The 20,584-nt window shown below is 45.0% G+C and overlaps 1 protein-coding gene across 7 annotated transcripts in view; it reads left to right on the top strand.

Moving 5' to 3' along the window:
* Window positions 1–20,584, top strand: part of LOC137385131 (NACHT, LRR and PYD domains-containing protein 3-like) — a 90,505-nt gene that overhangs the window by 25,104 nt on the left and 44,817 nt on the right. For all 7 annotated transcript variants that reach the window (XM_068059947.1, XM_068059953.1, XM_068059949.1 and 4 more), the window contains 3 exons: window positions 1,220–1,385; window positions 8,811–10,361; window positions 16,108–16,274. In XM_068059947.1, the coding sequence (XP_067916048.1) occupies window positions 8,828–10,361; window positions 16,108–16,274 (1,701 nt within the window). In that variant the 5' untranslated portion in view covers window positions 1,220–1,385; window positions 8,811–8,827. The remainder of the gene's footprint in view (window positions 1–1,219; window positions 1,386–8,810; window positions 10,362–16,107; window positions 16,275–20,584) is intronic.

Below are 20,584 nucleotides of genomic sequence, written 5' to 3'. Positions count from 1 at the left end.
ATCACATCTATTGTATCTCGAGAGTGATCCTGATAAATCCTCAAACTCCAATTCCCCAATCACATCTATTGTATCTCGAGAGTGATCCCGATAAATCCTCAAACTCCAATTCCCCAATCACATCTATTGTATCTCGAGAATGATTCTGATAAATCCTCAAACTCCAATTCCCCAATCACATCTATTGTATCTCGAGAGTGATCCTGATAAATCCTCAAACTCCAATTCCCCAATCACATCTATTGTATCTCGAGAGTGATCCCGATAAATCCTCAAACTCCAATTCCCCAATCACATCTATTGTATCTCGAGAGTGATCCCGATAAATCCTCAAACTCCAATTCCCCAATCACATCTATTGTATCTCGATAATGATCCTGATAAATCCTCAAACTCCAATTCCCCAATCACATCTATTGTATCTCGATAATGATCCTGATAAATCCTCAAACTCCAATTCCCCAATCACATCTATTGTATCTCGATAATGATCCTGATAAATCCTCAAACTCCAATTCCTCAATCACATCTATTGTATCTCGGAAGTGACCCCAATAAAATAAATTCTCAACCTCCAATCCCCAAGTCCTGTTCTAATTCTAGAGATAGTGATTTGATTTCACTTCAGACTAAAAGTAGGCTGTATTTAATTATGCAATCTACTGTAAATTATTCAGTTACTGATTCTAATTTTCACTCATAGATACTTTATTACATACATGTAAATGTATATTGTCCGGGTGTGCCTGTAAATTACCATTCATATTAAAAGAAAAGCAAGTTCATTGCTGATGGTATCTAACTTTATAATTCATTGCATGCACTGTCTTTAAATGGGAACTGAAGACAGAGACATGGGGAATGAACTGTATCTAACCAGGGACTGAAGATCAAGACATGGGGAATGAACTGTTACGAACTGGGGACTGAACCGAGAGTCATGGAGAATGAACTGCCTCTAACCAGGGACTGACTATCGGGAGATGTGGAATGCACGATCTCCTCGAACCAGTGACTGAAGAATTAGTTTCTCACATGTTGTGGCTGCAGCTTTAAAGAGACATAGAATGTTGGAGCACAGATACTTGAGGCTGTTTATTCAATTCAATATTGTATTTAAGTTTGTTACTTTTGTTATTATACATTAGGGAACAAATGAACATTGCATTAATCTTGAAGGAAGCGATGTTATTCTAATTTTCTGCCCTGCTATAATTAGATCTCCTGGTGAATGGTGGAGTGATGAGAAAGGTCCACAGCTGGAAGTAAACAGGGATTGTAGACTGAGGAACAACAGCAGGTGAACCAGCACAGGATTCTGAGAGCACCAACCAGAGAGAACCCTTCCCATTCAAAGAGCTTCCATAGATCGACTGGGGAGAAAGGTAAGAGAAAGTCCAATTTACTCTGAGAAACACTGGTCCTGTAGACAGTACACAAAGGTTACAAGGTGAGGCAGGAAATGGTGAGAATGAGATTGGCAGAGTCTGACCACCGAGACAATTCTCCAGCATGAGGCCGTGCAATGGATTGTGAAGTGAGATCAGTTTCTGTTTCAAAACACAGGATTGAGTGAATTTTGGTTGTATTTTAGATTTCAGATCTTTCCCATCTAGTGGTATCTAGAACTAGGGGGCACAGTTTAAAAATAAGTGGTTTCCCATTTAAGATGGAGTTGAGGAGCAATTTCTTCTCTGAGGGTTGTTTATCTTTAGAATTCTCTACCCCAGAGAGCAGCGGAGGCTGGGTCATAGAATATATTCATGGCTGAGTTAGACTGATTTTTGATCTACAAGTGAGTCGAGTGTTATGGAGGACCAGCAGGAAAGTGAAGTTAATGTCACAATCAGATCAGCTCTGATCTTACTGATTGGCGGAACCGGCTCCAGGGGCCCAATGACCTACTCCTACTCCTGTTTATTATGTTCAGGGATTGTTTAATTCAGCAGTTAAATGGTTAATGTGCTCATGTACAGAAACAGCCTTTCCCTCAGCTCACAGACAAGACACTAGTCCCTGGCTCAACCCGCAAACCTCAGGAATTCAATTGGGATTTAAGCAACCAGTCTCTCAGAGGGAAATGTAACAATTTATTTCTCACTATTTGTCTGTTTCATTGCATTTCCCTGGAAGAAGAAGAGATAAAATAAATTGAACGTTGTTCACAGCTGAATTGGCCACAAGTTGTCTGACTGATTGGATTCGGTTTCACTAGAAAGACCTTTCCCTGTTCTGAAGCAAATGAGGAATAGTTGAGTTGAAATCCATCCTGAGGACAGGAAGCATCTTTCACACCGAGGCTGGAGCTCGGAATCTCACAGAGTAAGGATCAGATCAAATTCACAGTTTGTAATTTGTTAAAATCAAACAAGGAACTTCTACCTGATTGGTTAATTCAGTATAACTAGGATAGAGCTTTCAACATCCACATGTAAATAAAGAGATATAAACTCCCTGCTTCATCAAGGTGAGGTTCATGTAGCAGCAAAGCCTCATTTGTGTGTTTACTCTTTCATTTCTCTCTCGTTTCTTCCTCTCTGAAGCCTGTTGCATTGCCCGGCTGCCGGGGATGCAGCTATTCTGCAGCTGTGGGCTCACAGCATGCCTGAGGCAGTACATTTTAAACCAGGGATGTCAGGGTTAAACCCTACTGGGCTCCAGCTGTCACAGACACATTTGAAGGGCAGTTGTGAACCAGAAAGCAGGAAAAAGAACTCTGGGGATTTACCCCATTCTGGTCCAGAGGCGCCTCATTCCTACTGTTGGTATTCACAGTTCAGACAGACAGTGTTGGGAACCTTGTCCTTCCAACTTGGTACATTTTCTTTTATCTTTTTGACTCACTGAACTGTTCATTACCCGGTACGTTTTAATTTAACTGATCAAAGGCGGGATCAGAAGTTCAGACCCACCACAAAGTTCAGCTCAGTAAACTATTAACATATTTGCACTGGCAAATTATCCCTCTCTGCCAAGCACCTGGAAAATCAGCCTATAGTTACTTGAGGCCGGAATGAACACAATCCAGTCACAGAATAGGAGTAACTTCCGAGAGAGAACTTGTTCCCAATTCATTATTACAATGAATTATTGTTTAACACAGCAATGTTTGTCAGTTTCAGACAGTTAGGAATGGATGTGAATGAGCTGAGAATGGATCAGGGACTTGTGTTTTTACTGAAATAAGTTCATGTTAATGAGATCATTTGTCAAACTGACTGAATAAAAACAGACGCCAGAGAGAAACAAACTTCAGGAATGTTTTAGATGCCAAGTGGTTCAGGGCTGAAAAACCGTCTTTCACACAGATAGGAGGATCCTGATGATTAAACTTCAAACAATGAACTGCCCAAATTACTAATGGGTAGGGGGTCCCATCACTGATCTTTTTATACAAAAACAGAAAATGCTGGAAATACTCAGCAGGTCAGGCAGCATCTGTGGAGACAAAAGTGGCGCAGTGTTAGCACTGCAGCCTCACAGCTCCAGCGACCTGGGTTTGGTTCTGGGTACTGCCTGTGTGGAGTTTGCAAGTTCTCCCTGTGACTGTGTAGGTTTCTGCCGGGTGCCCTCGTTTTCTCCCACAGCCAAAGACTTGCAGGTTGATAGGTAAATTGGCCATTGCAAATTGCCCCTAGTATAGGTAGGTGGTAGGAGAATGGTGGGGATGTGGTAGGGAATATGGGATTAATATAGGATTAGTATAAATGGGTGGTTGTTGGTCAGTACAGACTCGGTGGGCCGAAGGGCCTGTTTCAGTGCTGTATCTCTTTAAAAAAAAAAGGGTCACAGAGCTGAAACGTTAACTCTGATTTTCTCTTCAGAAATGCTGCCTGACCTGCTGAGCATTTCCAGCATTTTCTGATTTATTTCAGATTTCCAGCATCTGCACTATTTTGCTTTTGTACTAATCGTTCTGTTTAACTCCTTTCATGGTCTCCTTCCTCCTCCAGCTCAGCAAGACGCCCTCTGAGAACACTCCATTTCTCAAATTCTGGTCTCTTGTATATTTCACCCTCTCTTCACTCCAACTATGGTGGTCACACCTTCTGCTGGTCCTGATCTCTGCTCTACAATTCCCACCTAAACCTCTCCACCTCCCTCTCCTCAATTTGGACACTGCTTAAAAATGACTAACTTGACCAATCTTTTGGCCACCCCTCGTTCTACATCCTTTATTCAGCGCCCATCTTTTGTCTGATTTGGCTTCTGTGAAGCGCTTTGGGATGGTTTCTGATGTTTAAAGTGCTGTGAAAATATAATTTGTTGTTAAGTGTTTATTATCCCAGTGTTGGTGAATGAAACAGTAGGTAACTGAATTTTACAAGGTCTCAAATTTGGTTATAAATTATTGCCGGAAGATAACTTCAGCTATAGTTTGGAGAAATTACTGATGTGACCGAGTCACTTTTAGCTTTCCACAGTGGGTAAAGAAATGTACGCTGACTGATAGTTTTAATTGAACACATGGGTGAGGGCAGACAAACAGTGAGACACACATATAGTTGGAGAATTATGATTGCATATAATTGTCAATGTGTAATTACACATTATTGGTGTTTTCTGAGATTGGAAAACCCGTTAAGATATTCCACATATCAATGATCTCGTTATCTCACTGTTTAAAAAGGGACGATTACAAACTTAGCGAGACTGTTAATGTTAAAAATATGAGATATAAGCGCCCAAACCAATTTCAAGAATTACAAGACAAAATTTCACATTCTAAGACTTTTTGTATACAACTAAACTAAAAGAAATCCCCATTAACTAAATAGTACTTTGAAAGTAGCTGATACCCCAGAATACAAATGATGACATTTTCATTACTTATTAAAATACTTGAAAACCTCACAACACACTTAGGCATTACACATTCCTCTTTGATGGTGAAATATTTGTTATTAAAAGTCTCAAACTCCTCCCACCTGCAAAGGGTTGTATCTCCCAGACCTCTTCAATATCAGTCTCCTCTTAGAGTACTTCTCCGAGCTGGGCACCTGTGAATAAGATGATTCCTGGTGATCCATCACAAAATCAGTAAAATTTAATGGGAACCTCACATCAACAGTAAATTCTCCTTTTGAAATAAAGATATTACAGAAGTATGATTTTCAGCAGAGATAACGATGTAACAGGGGAGGATGGTCCCAGTGTGATCAGACAGTGCGTAACCCAGGGAGGCTGGACCCAGTGTGATCAGGCAGTGCGTATCCTGGGGAGGATGGACCCAGTGTGATCAGACAGTGTGTAACCCGGGGAGGATGGACCCAGTGTGATCAGACAGTGTGTTACCCGGGGAGGATGGACCCAGTGTGATCAGACAGTGTGTAACCTGGGGAGGATGGACCCAGTATGATCAGACAGTGCGTATCCTGGGGAGGATGGACCCAGTGATTTAAAAAAAAAAAATCTTTCACCTAACTCCATACAGCTGCCTTTGCCCGATATCCCTTTAAATGAGATTAGAGAACAAATATGCATTAATTTGAGGTGTAAGTCTATCATTTGGCCCAGCATCAATTGCTGTTTGCAGCAGAGTGTTCCAAATTTCTGCCACCCTTCACATGTCGAAGTGTTACTACACACCTCATTCTCTAATTTGTAGACTCTTTCCCCTCATCCTAAATTCCCCAACCAACAGAAATGGCTTCTTTCTATTTACCATAACCATTCCCATAATATGTTGAAAATTTCACTCAAATCACCTTCTTAATTCCAGGGGATGCAACCCAAACCTCTGGAATCTCTCTTTGAAATTTAACCCTTGAAGTTCCAGTATCACTCTAGTAAATCTGTGCTGCACTCTCTCCAAGGCCAATATATCCTTCCTAAGATGCCCAGAACTAACCACAGTACTCCAGGTTAATGTGTGTCTGGAGAAATGGTGCAGGAGAGAGTTTCAGATTCTGGGGCAATGGGATAAGGTCTGGGGCAGGATAGACCTGGAGAAGATGGAGAGGTTACACCTGAACACAGCTGGGATCAGTGTCCTCACTGTCTAGTTAACTGGTACTTTGGGAGATGGTTTAAGTTAATTGGGCAGTGGGGTGAGCACCAGAATAAAATGTCGTGAGGGGAAACTAGATGCACAGAGGACTGGGAGAAGCAAATGGAACTAATGTAAATAATAGTGCAATAATACAAGGGAATGGACAGCAGCCAAATGTGAAGCAGTCTAAGATGTGTTTGGAGTGCAGATACCTGAATACATGTGGCATGGTAAATAAGGTCGGTGAGATACAGGCGCAAGTCGCCACATGGAAGAATGATACAATGGCAGTAGCAGAGATACTCCAAGAAGGAGCAAATTGGGAACTTAATATTCCTAATTACAAGGTATTAGGGAACGTTAAGAAGGGATGTGTTTGCTGTATCGATCAAAAAACTATTGTAGCTCTGGAGAGGGTTGATGTTGTTGAGTGGAGAAGGACAAGAATGTATTCGATGACAATTAAACAACAATAGAGGAGCTATTGCATTACTGAGTAATATAGACCACCAAATAATGGAAAAGTGATTGAGGAGCAAATTGCAGGCAATTTATAGGAAGATGTAAGAACTGCAGTGTAGTGATGAAGGGAAATTTCAATCATCCTAATATAGACTGGGATAATAACAGTGTAACATGCAAAGAGTGGGAGAAATTCCTAAAATGTATACAAGAGAACTTCTTTTATCAGTGTTTCCAGCCCAACAAGGAAGGAAGTTTTGCTGAATCTAGTTCTATGAAGATAAGAACATAAGAAATAGGAACAGGAGGCCCCTTGAGTCTGTTCCAGCATTCAGTACGATCATGGCTGATCTTCTGCCTCAACTCCACTTTCCCGCCCACTCCCCATATCTCTCGATTCCCTGAGAGATAAAAAATCTATCTATCTCGGATTTAAATATTCTTAATGAGGGAACATCCACAACTCTCTGGGGTAGAGAATTCTCAAGATTCCCTCTGGGGAATAAAGTGGAGAAATGTAGCATGTTTTAGTGGGAGAGCATTTGTGGAACTGTGATCATAATCTCATCCAGCTTCAAATAATAATAGTAATGGGAAAGGACAAGGTACAATCAAACATAAAAATACTTCAGTACAGGAGGACTCACTTTACTGAGTTGAAAAGGGATCTGGCTCAGATGGATTGGAATCAAAAATTGTCCAGCAAAACAATAATGAAAAATGGGAGGACGTCAAACAGGAGATGCTTCATCCAGAGTAGACACATTCCTATTGGAGCACGGGAAGAAGGAAGGAACGGCATTCACACCTGGAGCAGCCTGGGTAATAAACGATATACAGGTCAAAATGAGATGGAAAAATACAGTACATGGGAATTGTAAAGTTCATACTACAGTAGAGAACAAAACTGAATATAACAAATGCAGAGGAGATCTTAAAGGGAATATGAAGGGCCAAGAGAGCATATGAGAATAGATTAGTGGCAAACATAAAAGGGAATCCAGAATTGTTTTATAAATACATAATAATGAAAGGGTAGTCAGAGGAATAGTGGACCTGATTAGGGACCAAAAAATGAGAATTTGTGGAGGCAGAGGGCATGGCTGAGGTACTAAATGAGTAATTTACATGTGTTTTCACTCGGGAAGAGGATGCTGTCAATGCAGCATGAAAGGAGGAGGCAGGAGTGATATTGAGTAGAATAAAAATAGACGAAGAGAATGTCCTTAAAAGGTTGGCAGTCCTTTAAAGTAGAAAAGTCATCAGGTCTGATTGGGATGTATCCTGAATTACTGAGGGAAGGAAGGGTGGAAATTGTGGAGACTGTGACCACAATCTTCTCATCCTCCTCGGATGAGGGCTGGTGCCAGCGGACTGGAGGATTGCAAATGTTACATCCCTGTTCAAAAAAGGGAAGAGGGATACACCTGCCAGCAACAGGCCAACCAGCCGAATGTCAATGATGGGGAATCTTTTGGAAACAATAATCCGAATAAAAATTAATTGGCACTTGTAAACTTATGGGCCAATAAATGAAAGTCAGTCCGGATCTGTTAAAGGCAAATTAAGTTTGCCTAAAGTCATCAACTTCTTCAATGAAGTCATGGAGTGGGTTAATGAGGGTGGAGTGTTGATTTTGTACACATGGACTTTCAAATGCTGCTTGACAAAGTACCATATAATAGACTTGTTAGCAAAATGAAAGGCCATAGGATACAAAATTGTCGAAGGGACGGAAAGCGGGGAGCGGTGGTGAGATGATGTTTTTCAGACTGGAGAAAAAAATATAATGGTGCTCCCAGGGGTTGGTATCAGGACCACTGCACTATTGTGTGTATATTAATGACCTGAACTTGGGTATACAGGACACAAAACCCAGTAAACAGTTTGGGGAATAATGACATGCTTCTGGAGGACATTGACAGACAGGTAAATTGGGCAAACACATGGCAGATGAAATTTAGCAGAAAAGTGTGCATGGTAAATTTTGGCAGGAAGAATAAGGAGAGGCAATATGTATGTAGTGAGGTACAATTTTAAACAAGTGCAGCAACAGAGACATGTTGGTGTACCTGAAGGGCTGGAGGCAGATCACGTTGAGAAGGATGTTTAAAAATCATATTTGTGATCCTTGGCTTTCTTCATAGAGGATTAGATTAAAATAAAACAAGGACTTTATGCTAAACCTTTACAAAACACTGGTTAGTACTCAGCTGGAATATTGTGTGCAATTCTGGCACCACAATATAAGAAGGATATCAAGGCCTTGCAGAGGATGTGGAAGAGACTTACGAGAATAGGAGAAAGGATGAGGGACTTCATACTCTGCTGTAACCTGGAATACAATGTTTTGCAGATAACATATCAACTGAAATGGAGAATTCATCAAGTAATCAACGTCAGATTCAACACCCTGCTACAAGGGAAGGTGATCAGGACACAGGATCCAGTACCAGTGAACAAAGTCAGATTCAACACCCTGCGACAAGGGAAGGTGATCAGGACACAGGAACCAGTACCAGTGAACAAAGTCAGGTTCAACACCCTGCTACAAGGGAAGGTGATCAGGACACAGGAACCAGTACCAGTGAACAAAGTCAGATTCAACACCCTGCGACAAGGGAAGGTGATCAGGACACAGGAACCAGTACCAGTGAACAAAGTCAGATTCAACACCCTGCGACAAGGGAAGGTGATCAGGACACAGGAACCAGTACCAGTGAACAAAGTCAGATTCAACACCCTGCGACAAGGGAAGGTGATCAGGACACAGGAACCAGTACCAGTGAACAAAGTCAGATTCAACACCCTGCTACAAGGGAAGGTGATCAGGACACAGGAACCAGTACCAGGGAACAAAGTCAGATTCAACACCCTGCTACAAGGGAAGGTGATCAGGACACAGGATCCAGTACCAGTGAACAAAGTCAGATTCAACACCCTGCGACAAGGGAAGGTGATCAGGACACAGGAACCAGTACCAGTGAACAAAGTCAGATTCAACACCCTGCTACAAGGGAAGGTGATCAGGACACAGGAACCAGTACCAGGGAACAAAGTCAGATTCAACACCCTGCGACAAGGGAAGGTGATCAGGACACAGGAACCAGTACCAGTGAACAAAGTCAGATTCAACACCCTGCGACAAGGGAAGGTGATCAGGACACAGGAACCAGTACCAGTGAACAAAGTCAGATTCAACACCCTGCGACAAGGGAAGGTGATCAGGACACAGGAACCAGTACCAGTGAACAAAGTCAGATTCAACACCCTGCTACAAGGGAAGGTGATCAGGACACAGGATCCAGTACCAGTGAACAAAGTCAGATTCAACACCCTGCGACAAGGGAAGGTGATCAGGACACAGGAACCAGTACCAGTGAACAAAGTCAGATTCAACACCCTGCTACAAGGGAAGGTGATCAGGACACAGGAACCAGTACCAGGGAACAAAGTCAGATTCAACACCCTGCTACAAGGGAAGGTGATCAGGACACAGGAACCAGTACCAGTGAACAAAGTCAGATTCAACACCCTGCTACAAGGGAAGGTGATCAGGACACAGGAACCAGTACCAGTGAACAAAGTCAGATTCAACACCCTGCTACAAGGGAAGGTGATCAGGACACAGGAACCAGTACCAGTGAACAAAGTCAGATTCAACACCCTGCTACAAGTGAAGGTGATCAGGACACAGGAACCAGTACCAGGGAACAAAGTCAGATTCAACACCCTGCTACAAGGGAAGGTGATCAGGACACAGGAACCAGTACCAGTGAACAAAGTCAGATTCAACACCCTGCTACAAGGGAAGGTGATCAGGACACAGGAACCAGTACCAGGGAAGCGACTCATTCTCCCAGAGATGTAATACTTGAGAATAATACAAGTATTGAACGAAATACAGGTTAGTAGAATTAAACTCATTACAGTTGTTCCAAGAATATCTGATACCTCAATTACTACAGCAAAACTCTCCATTCCTTTACTGACCAACAAAAAATATGTCATTGACATGGAACAGTAGTTCACAGCTGTACTTGGTGCATATTCTGGATTCTCTTTGCTGCACCTGTCTTTTATTATTTCATTTTGTTAAGGAAGAAGTGCTAATGAGGTAGTAATTGCTTTTAACGTGCAAAATAGGCACTGCCCCGATCCTCCCGCGCTCGCACCCCAATCCGCCCCTGCTCGCACCCCGATCCGCCCCCGCTCGCACCCCGATCCGCCCCCGCTCGCACCCCGATCCGCCCGCGCTCGCACCCCGATCCGCCCCCGCTCGCACCCCGATCCTCCCCCGCTCGCACCCCGATCCTCCCCCGCTCGCACCCCGATCCTCCCCCGCTCGCACCCCGATCCTCCCCCGCTCGCACCCCGATCCGCCCCCGCTCGCACCCCGATCCTCCCGCGCTCGCACCCCGATCCTCCCGCGCTCGCACCCCGATCCTCCCGCGCTCGCACCCCGATCCTCCCGCGCTCGCACCCCGATCCTCCCGCGCTCGCACCCCGATCCTCCCCCGCTCGCACCCCGATCCTCCCCCGCTCGCACCCCGATCCGCCCCCGCTCGCACCCCGATCCGCCCCCGCTCGCACCCCGATCCGCCCCCGCTCGCACCCGGATCCTCCCGCGCTCGCACACCGATCCGCCCCCACTCGCACCCCGATCGGCCCCCGCTCGCACCCCGATCCTCCCGCGCTCGCACACCGATCCTCCCGCGCTCGCACCCGGATCCTCCCCCGCTCGCACCCCGATCCGCCCGCGCTCGCACCCCGATCCTCCCGCGCTCGCACCCCGATCCTCCCGCGCTCGCCCCCCGATCCGCCCCCGCTCGCCCCCCGATCCGCCCCCGCTCGCACACCGATCCTCCCGCGCTCGCACCCCGATCCGAGTTCCAGGATTTTGACAGCGACAGTGAAGGAACGGCGATATAGTTCTAAGTCAGGATGGTGTGTGGCTTGGAGGGGAACTTGCCGGTGGTGGTATTCCCATGTGTCCCATGTCCCTGTTCATCTTGGTGGTAGAGGTTGTGGTTTTCGAAGGTGCTGTTGAAGGTGGCTTTGTAAGTTACTGTAGTGCATCTTTTCGATGGTACACACTGCTGCCACTGTACACTGGTGGAGGGAGTGAATGTTTAAACTGGTGGATGGGGTGTTGATCTAGCTGACTGCTTTGTCTTAGATGGTATCGAGCTTCTTGAGTGTTGTCAGAGCTGCACTCATCCTGGCAAGTGGAGAGTATTCCATCAGATTCCTGACTGTAGACAGTGAACAGGCTTTGGGGTGTCAGGAGGTGGGTTACTCACTGCAGAATTCCCAGCCTCCGACCTGCTCTTGTAGCTACAGTATTTATAGAGCTGCTCCTGTTCAGTTTCTGGTCAGTGGTAACTCCCAGGATGTTGATGGTGGTGGGGTGGGTGTGGGGATGGGGTGCTCAGTGATGGTAATACCGTTGAACATCAATGGATGGTGGTTAGATTCTCTCTTGTTGGAGATGGCCATTGCCTGGTGCTTGCCTGGTGTGAATGTTACTTGCCATTTACAGCCTAAGCCTGAATGTTGTCCAGGTCTCGCCTGCAGACACGGACTGCTTCAGTATCTGAGGAGTTGTGAATGGTACTGAAAACAGTGCAATCATCAGCGAACATCCCCACTCCTGACCTTATAATGGAGGAAGGGTCATTGATGAGGAGTTGAAGATGGTTGGGCCTGGGACACTTCCCTGAGGAAGTCCTGCAGCCTCTGGTGCAACCTAACAGTGCGTGAACATTTATGTAATAGTGATAATATGATTGAGTTTAATTCGTGTTTTGAAAGGGAGAAACGCGAAGCAGCTGCTAAGATTCCAGATTTAGGTAAGGCTGACTTCAATATGATGAGACAAAGACTGTCAACAGTAAACTAGGCAAAGCTGTTAATGGGTAAAATGATAGCGAATCAGTGGGAGGTGTTAAAAGAAGAATTTGTGATGCAGAACCAGTTTATATCCCTAAGACTGCAATCGATCAAATGCTGCCTTGATGTCAAGGCCAGTCACACTCTCATCTCACCTCTGGAGTTCAGCTCATCTGTCCATATTTGGATCACGGCTGTGATGAGGTCAGGAGCCGAGCGGCTCTGGTGGAACCCAAACTGAACATCAGAACTGTCAATGATACCTTCAATAACTTTGCTGATGATTGGGAGCAGACTGATGGGGCAATAATTGACTGGATTATATTTGTCCTGCTTTTGTCACAGGACATACTTGGGCAATTTTCCACTTTGTCGGGTAGGTGCCAGTGTTGTAGCTGTACTGGAACAGTTTGTCTAAGCTAGTCTTGGAGGACAGGTCTTCAGTACTACTGTCAGCATATTGTCAGGGCCCATAGCCTTTGCTGTATCCAGTGCCTTTGGACGTTTCTTGCTGTCACTTGGACTGACTCTAATTGCAGATATCCTAACTATAATCTTCCAAAGTTCTCTTGAGTCGGGAACCATTCTTTTAGATTTGAATATTGTGCTGCTATTTAAGAAAGGTGAGAGAGTGAAACCAGGGAATTAGAGACCAGTTAGCCGAACATCTGTTATCAGGAAATTACTAAAGTCTGTCATAAAGAAAGAGTGACTGAACACCTTGGAAAATTTTCAGCTGATCAGATAGAGCCTTCAGAGATCTGTAAAGGGTAAGGTGTCATGCTTTCGAGAATTGTGACAATGAAAAATTACAGACTGCAGCAGAAGAGTTATAAAAATTGACTTTGCCTTTCAAGAAAATGGATAATCCTGCAAATGATGGCCACACATGCATTCGGATAGTGGCACATTGTCTGTTTAGAACAAAGAATATCTTCAAAGCTAAGAGCTGTCAATTGTTCCCATCCTACACCCATCCTGAAACATTCCTGAGTTGAATGGAATAAAAACAATAAAGGCCTGAAATACTCGGCAGGTCTGGCAGCATCTGTGGAGAGAGAAGCAGAGTTAATGTTTCAGGTCAGTGACCATCAGAAATGGCAAAGGCTGGAAATAATGCGGGGTTGGGCAAGAGATAAGCAAAGAGAAGTCCCCCTCTGAACTGTCTGCACTCCGTTCTCTCAGGTCTAACCCCGACAGTGCCATCAAACCTGCAGACAAGGGTGGTGCTGTTATTGACTGGTGTACCAACCTCTACCTTGCAGAGGCTTAGCACCAACTCTCAGACACTTCTTCCTACTTCCCCCTGGACCATGACCCCACCACCGAACATCAAGCTACTGTCTACAGGACTGTCACTGACCTCATCTCCTCTGCAGATCTTCCCTTTACAGGTTCCAACCTCATAGTCCTGCAACCCTGGACAGCCCGCTTCTACCTCCTTCCCAAAATCCACAAACAGGACTGTCCCGGCAGACTCATTGTTTCAGCCTGTTCCTGCCCCACTGAACTTATTTCTTCCTATCTTGACAATAACTTTTCACCCCTGGTCCAGTCTCTTCCCACCTGTGGTGGTGCAGTGATAATGTCACTAGACTAGTAATTCAGAACCCAGTTCTGGGGACATGGGTTTGGATCCCACCACCACAGATGGTGAACTTTGAATTCAATTAATAAATCTGGAATTAAAAGCTGGTCTAATGATGACCAGGAAATCACTGTCGACTGCTGTAAAAATCCATTTGGGTCACTAATGTCCTTCAGGGTAAGAAATCTTTTCCTGGTCTGGCCTACATGTGACTCCAAACCCACAGCAATGTGGTTGACTTTTAAAAATGCCTTCTGAAATGGCCAAGCAATCTGCTCAGTCCAAGGGCAGTTAGGGATGGACAACAAATGCTGGCCTCGCCAGCGACACCCACATCCCACAAACAGATAAAAAAACATCCGTGACTCTTCTGACACCCTACATCATTTTGACAATTTTCAGTTTCCTGGCCCTAACCGCCTCCTCTTCAGTATGGACTTCTAATCTTTCTACACCTCAATTCTCCACCAGGACGGTTTGAGGGCTCTCTGCTTCTTCCTTGAACAGAGGCCCAACCAGTCACCATCCACCATCACCACTCCTCCACCTGGCTGAACTTGTTCTCACATTGAACAACTTTTCCTTCAACTCCACTCACTTCCTTCAAGTAAAAGGTGTTGCTATCGATACCCGCACGGGTCCTAGTTATGCCTGTCTTTTTGTGGGATATGTCGAACATTCCTTGTTCCAGTCCCACTCAGGCCCCCTCCCCCAACTCTTTTTCTGGTAAATTGATGACTGTGTTGGTGCCGTTTCATGCTCCCGCCCTGAACTGGAAATCTTTCTCAACATTGCTTCTAATTTCCACTCTTCTCTCACCTTTACATGGTCCATCTCTGTCACTTCTTCCTTTCCTCAACTTCTCTATCTCCATCTCTGGGGATAGGCTGTCTACTAATATTCATAAGCCCACTGACTCCCACGACTACCTTGACTACAATTCTTCACACCCTGCCTCCTGTAAGGACTCCATTCTATTCTCCCAGTTTCTGTGTCTCCGATGCATCTGCTCTGCTGATGCAACATTCCACGACAGTGCGTCTGATATATCTTCCTTTTTCCTCAACCGAGGATTCCCCCATCACTGTGGTTGACAGGGCCCTCAACCGTGTCCAGCCCATTTTCTGCACTTCTACCCTCGCCCCGAAGAACGGCGACAGGGTTCCCTCGTCCTCACTTTCCACCCACCAGCCTCCACATCCAAAGGATCATCCCCCGCCATTTCCACCACATCCAGCATGATGCCACTACCAAATGCATCTTCCTCTCCCTTCCCCTGTCAGCATTCTGAAGGGATCGTTAGCTCCGCGACACCCTGGTCCACTCTTCCATTACTCCCGACACCTCGTCCCCTTCCCACGGCACCTTCCCATGCAAATCACAGGAGGTGTATTACCTGCCCATTTACCTCCTCTCTCCTCACTATCCATGGCCCCAAACACACCTTTCAGGTGAAGCAGCGATTTACTTGTACTTCTTTCAATGTAGTATACTGTATTCGCTGCTCACAATGTGGTCTCCTCTGCACTGGGGAGACCAAACGCAGACTGGGTGACAGCTTTGCGGAACACCTCCGCTCAGTTCGAAAGCAGGACCCCGAGCTTCCGGTTGCTTGCCATTTCAACACACCCCCCTGCTCTCATGCCCACATCTCTGTCCTGGGATTGCTGCAGTGTTCCAGTGAACATCAACACAAGCTCGAGGAACAGCATCTCATTCCCCGATTAGGCATGCTGCATCCTGCCGGATTGAACATTGCATTTAATAATTTCAGAGCATGAAGGGTTAGTTATTTTTTCTTTTTTACTTTTTATTTGCTTGTTTTATTTTGTTTCATCATTCATTTTTTTTAACCATGTGCCTACCCATTGCTTTTTTCATGTTTGTGCTTTGGGCCAGGCTGTTCTATTGTTCTGTCAATTAACACCCTCTGTGCTTTGTCTTTTACCACACCATTAACGTACCATTTGTCTTTGCCTCATGATCTTCTGGTCAGTTATTCTCTGTGACCTTGTCCTATCAACACCTTCTCTTTGGTTATCTCTTGCCCCACCCCCACTTTATTTGTTTGGTAATGCTCACAGGAGGTTTCAGCTGTTTGATATCAGAGGAAATGTAACAGTCTGGATAGAATACCGACAATGTGTTTAGTTTTCTCCATTTGTGTTCACAGATCCGAACTCCACAATCACTGATTTCCTGACAAAGTGCGACGATTACCAGCTGTTCAAGTTGATGAAATTCTACCGGGACAGACTAGAACAGGCGATTGAAGAAGGAGTGGAGGGACTCAGTCTCATATTAAAAGAGGAGGACCATTTCACTGGACAAGAGCATCAAGTAAGTGGGAGGGATACAGAATGAGGTTAATTTGTTCTAATGTCACAGAACTGTTAGAATATAGTCACATGGGAGCATAGGAAATGCTGGGTAAAAAATGACCAAGGTCTGACTCGCCTTCTAACATTTGGGCAGTCACATACTGCACTGATAATGGAGTTGTTAATTGTTAACTGATCTCTATCAGCTAGTCTACAACAGACCCAGGTATGTGGAAAAGCCCAGAGGTGGAGAGCTTTGGGAACCAGAGGTCTAAAGTCACCTGTTCCTTCCAAGCGTGTTACACTCACCACGTTTGGGTCCAGTGACATAGTGATCATGTTACTGGATTGTTATACCAGAGATCTGGACCAATAATCCAGACACCTGAGATCAAATCTCACTGTGGCAGTTTGTGAGTTTGAATTCATTAAATAATATTGGATATTTGTCAAAACCCAGCTGGTTCAGTAACATCCTTTAGGGAAGGAAAGCTGCCGTCCTTATCCAGTCTGGCTTATCTGTGACTCCAGACACAGTGGTGTGGTTGACTCTTAACTTCCCTCTGAAATGGCCTAGAAAGCCACTCAAACTGCTACAAAAAAGTATAATAGTAAAACCAGGTGGACCGACCAGAATCGTATTCAGTCACACAGCCCGCTGACCCTCCAAATTCCTCAGTAACATCTGCAGACTTGGAAAAAAATTGAAAGAACTTATCCCACAGCTTAGTTAAGCAACAGCCTGATCTAGGTATGATCGAGTCTAACCATCAATCAATATCCCAGACTCCTCCATCACTATTCCTAGGTATGTCTTTTCCCACCAGACAGAACGATGGGAGATGGTGGCCCAGTGATATACAGTAAACAGGGTTGGCCACGAGAGTCCTCAACATTGACTCTGAATCCCGTGAAATCTCATGACCTGAGGTCAGACATGGGCGAGGAAACCACTTTCTGATTATTGTCCTCCCTCAGTTGAGGAATCTGTATTCCTTCATGTCACGTGGAAGAAGCAAGGGCCCAGAATTTACTCTGGAGCGGGTGAGGGTGGGGAATCTTTAATGTCCATCAAGAGTGGCTCAGTAGAACCACTCCTGACCGAGCTGGCCAATCCTGAAGGACATATCTGGCAGACAGGGCATGCAGAGGATGGCGAGAGAACCAACACAAGGGAAAAAATCTACTTGTCCTCACCCATCTACCTGTCGCAGATGTATCTGTCCATGACCGTATTGGTAGGAGTGATCATCACACAGTCCTTGTGGAGACTAAGTCATGTTTGGGAACTGAAGACTCCTCCATCATGTTGTGTGGCACTACCACCGTTGTAAATTTGATGATATAGAATAGATCTATCATCCAAAACTGAGCATTCATGAGGTGCTGGGAGCCACGAGCAGCAGCAGAATTATATTTCACTATGTTCTGTGACCTCATGGCTTGTCGTATCCCTCACTCTACCATTACCATCAAGCCAGGGGACCAACTCTGGATCAATGAGGAGAGTGGGAGAGCATGTCAGGAGCAGCACAAGGTGAACTGAAATTGAGGTGCCAACATAGTGAAGCTACATCACAGGACTACATGCTGAACAGCAGAAGTGGCATGCTGTAAACAGACAAGTGATCCCACAACCAACAAATCATAAAACTTTACAGTCCTGCCACACCCAGTCATATAGTGCTGGACAATTAAACAACTAACTGAAGAGGACGTTCCACAAACATCTGCATTGTCCATAATGGCGAAGCCCAGAGTGCAGAAAACAAAGCTGAAGCATTTGCAGCTATCTTCAGCCAGAAGTTTCAAGTAGATAATCCATCTCTGCCTCCTCCTGAGGTCCACACCTTCACAGATGCCAGTCTTCAGCCGGTTTGATTTACCCGACGTGATAAAAGGAATGGCTGAGCGCACTGGACACAGCAAAGTCTATGGGCCCCAATGATATTACATCTGCAGTGCTGAAGAAGTAACCACATCTCGAGGAAGCTGTTCCAACACTGGCAGCTGCCTGACAAATTGGAAGAATTGTCCAGGTATGTCCTGCTCCACAAAAAACAGGACAAATCCAATCCAGTCAATTACTGTCCCACAGGGTACTCACAATCATCAGTAAAGTGATGGAAGGTGTCGTCAACAATGCTCTCAAGAGGCACTTACCAATAATCTGCTCATCGATGCTCAGTTTGGGTTCCACCACAGACACCCGGCTCCAGACCTCATGACGGCCTTGGTCCAACCCTGGATAAAAGAACCAAATTCCAGAGGAAAGGTGAGAGTGTTGGCCCTTGACATCAAGACAACATTTGACCGAGTGTGGCATTAAGGAGCCCGAGTAAAACTGAAGTCAATGGGAATCGGGGGAAAACTCTCCACTGACTGGAGTCACATCTATCACAAAGGAAGATGATCATGATTCTTGGAGGCCAATCATCTCAGCTCCAGGACATCGCTACAGGAGTTCCTCAGGGCAGTGTCCTCGGCACAAACATGTTCAGTTGCTTCAGCGATGACCTTCCCTCCATCATAAGGTCAGAAATGTGGATGATGATTGCACGGTGTTCAGTTCCATTTGCAACTCCTCAGATAATGAAGCAGTCTGTGCCCACATAGAGAAAGACCTGGACAACATTTGGGCTTGGGCTTATAAATGGCAAGTAACATTCGTGCCATAGAAGCATCAAGGTACAAATCAGGAGTGTGATGGAATATTCTCCACTTGCCTGGATGAGTGCGACTCCAGCAACACTCATGAAACTCGGCACCATCCAGAACGAAACAGCCTGCTTGATTGGCACCCCATCCACCACCTTAAACATTCACTCTCTCCACCATCGTACAGTGACAGCAGTGTGTACCATCTACAAGATGCACTGCAGTAACTCATCAAGGCTCCTTCGACAGCATCTTTCAAACCCATGACCTCTACCACCTAGAAGTATAAGGGAAGGAGGTGCATGGGAACACCACCACGTCCAAATTCCCCTCCAAGTCACACACCATCCTGACTTGGAAATATATTGTCATTCCTTCATTGTCACTGGGTCAGAATCCTGGAACTCTAACAGCAGTGTGGGTGTACCTTCAACACATGGACTGCAGCGGTTCAGGAAGGCAGCTCACCCCCACCTTCTCATGGGTAATAAATGCTGGCCAGGCCAGAGGCATCCACATCCCATGAATGAATAAATAAAAACTGTCATATCTTAAATTACACGGAAAGTGCATCTCAAAATGTTATTTTCTGAAATATATCTGTCTAATTCACATTTGAATGAATCAATACTAATAGCAACCTCCCTTGGGTGTGTGTCCCACAGACTGACTGTTCACTCACTGAAATATTGTTACGAGAGATTCGTTGTGAATTTACCCTCCTTGAAGCTCAGGCTGTGTCCTCTGTTTCTACTGTACTGGACAAAGTGAAACAGCAATCATATCACCTCTCAACATTCTCTTTTCCAATGAGGACATTCCCAGATTACACAATAGTTCCTCAATTCCAATCACTCCCTTCTCTCAGTTATTCTAGTTCCTCTTTTCAGTAGCAACATTAACGTTTATGTACTGAGTCAATCAGAATTATACACAGTCATCTAAGTGCAGTCACATGAATGATTTTCGGAAGTGACAGGATTATCTCATTCTTTCAGCTCAATCTTGCACTGTTAATACACCCCAACATGTAATTTGCTTCCACGCAGTCACTGAGAATTGTTGCAATGTTAGATCTTCGAATTGCAGATTGTTAAAGGATAGAAACCGGGAAATAGGAAAGAAAGCATAAAATGGCAAATACCATGAATCTGAAACAATGTTCTGAAGAGGTGAAAATATTAGTGGATCCATCAGTATCTGTACAAAGAACAGGGTAGTGGTTCGAGTGTAACTGGAGTCTGGTCTGAAAACAAAGGGAAAGAGTTTTAGTTGGACTGGAAAAAAGGAGAGAACAGAGACAATAGACAGGATTTGGAGGGAAGACTTGGAGCAAGACATTTACAATTACCACGGACTTCAACATTTTTAACCATGGATCACTGGTGTCCGTGTGCAGACACATTGTCAACTCATGCTGGCCACTGCCTGAGGCTAAGACAGACTGTCTGTGATTTCAGCATCCACCCTCAATCTGAACTCCATATCCAATATTCTCTCCATCACGATGATCCCCTCCTTCTATCTTTGTAACATTGCCAGTCTCTAACCCTACTTCAGCCCATCTCCTGCTGAGCCCTCGTCCATGCCTCCAGACACGACTATTCCAATGTTCTCCTGCCCAGCCTCCCACCTTACACACTCTGTAATCTTCAGCTACTCAGAGTCTGC

Source organism: Heterodontus francisci, chromosome 28 (assembly GCF_036365525.1).
Source record: "Heterodontus francisci isolate sHetFra1 chromosome 28, sHetFra1.hap1, whole genome shotgun sequence".
Taxonomy (NCBI): Eukaryota; Metazoa; Chordata; class Chondrichthyes; order Heterodontiformes; family Heterodontidae; genus Heterodontus; species Heterodontus francisci.
This window is presented reverse-complemented; position numbering and strand designations above follow the sequence as displayed.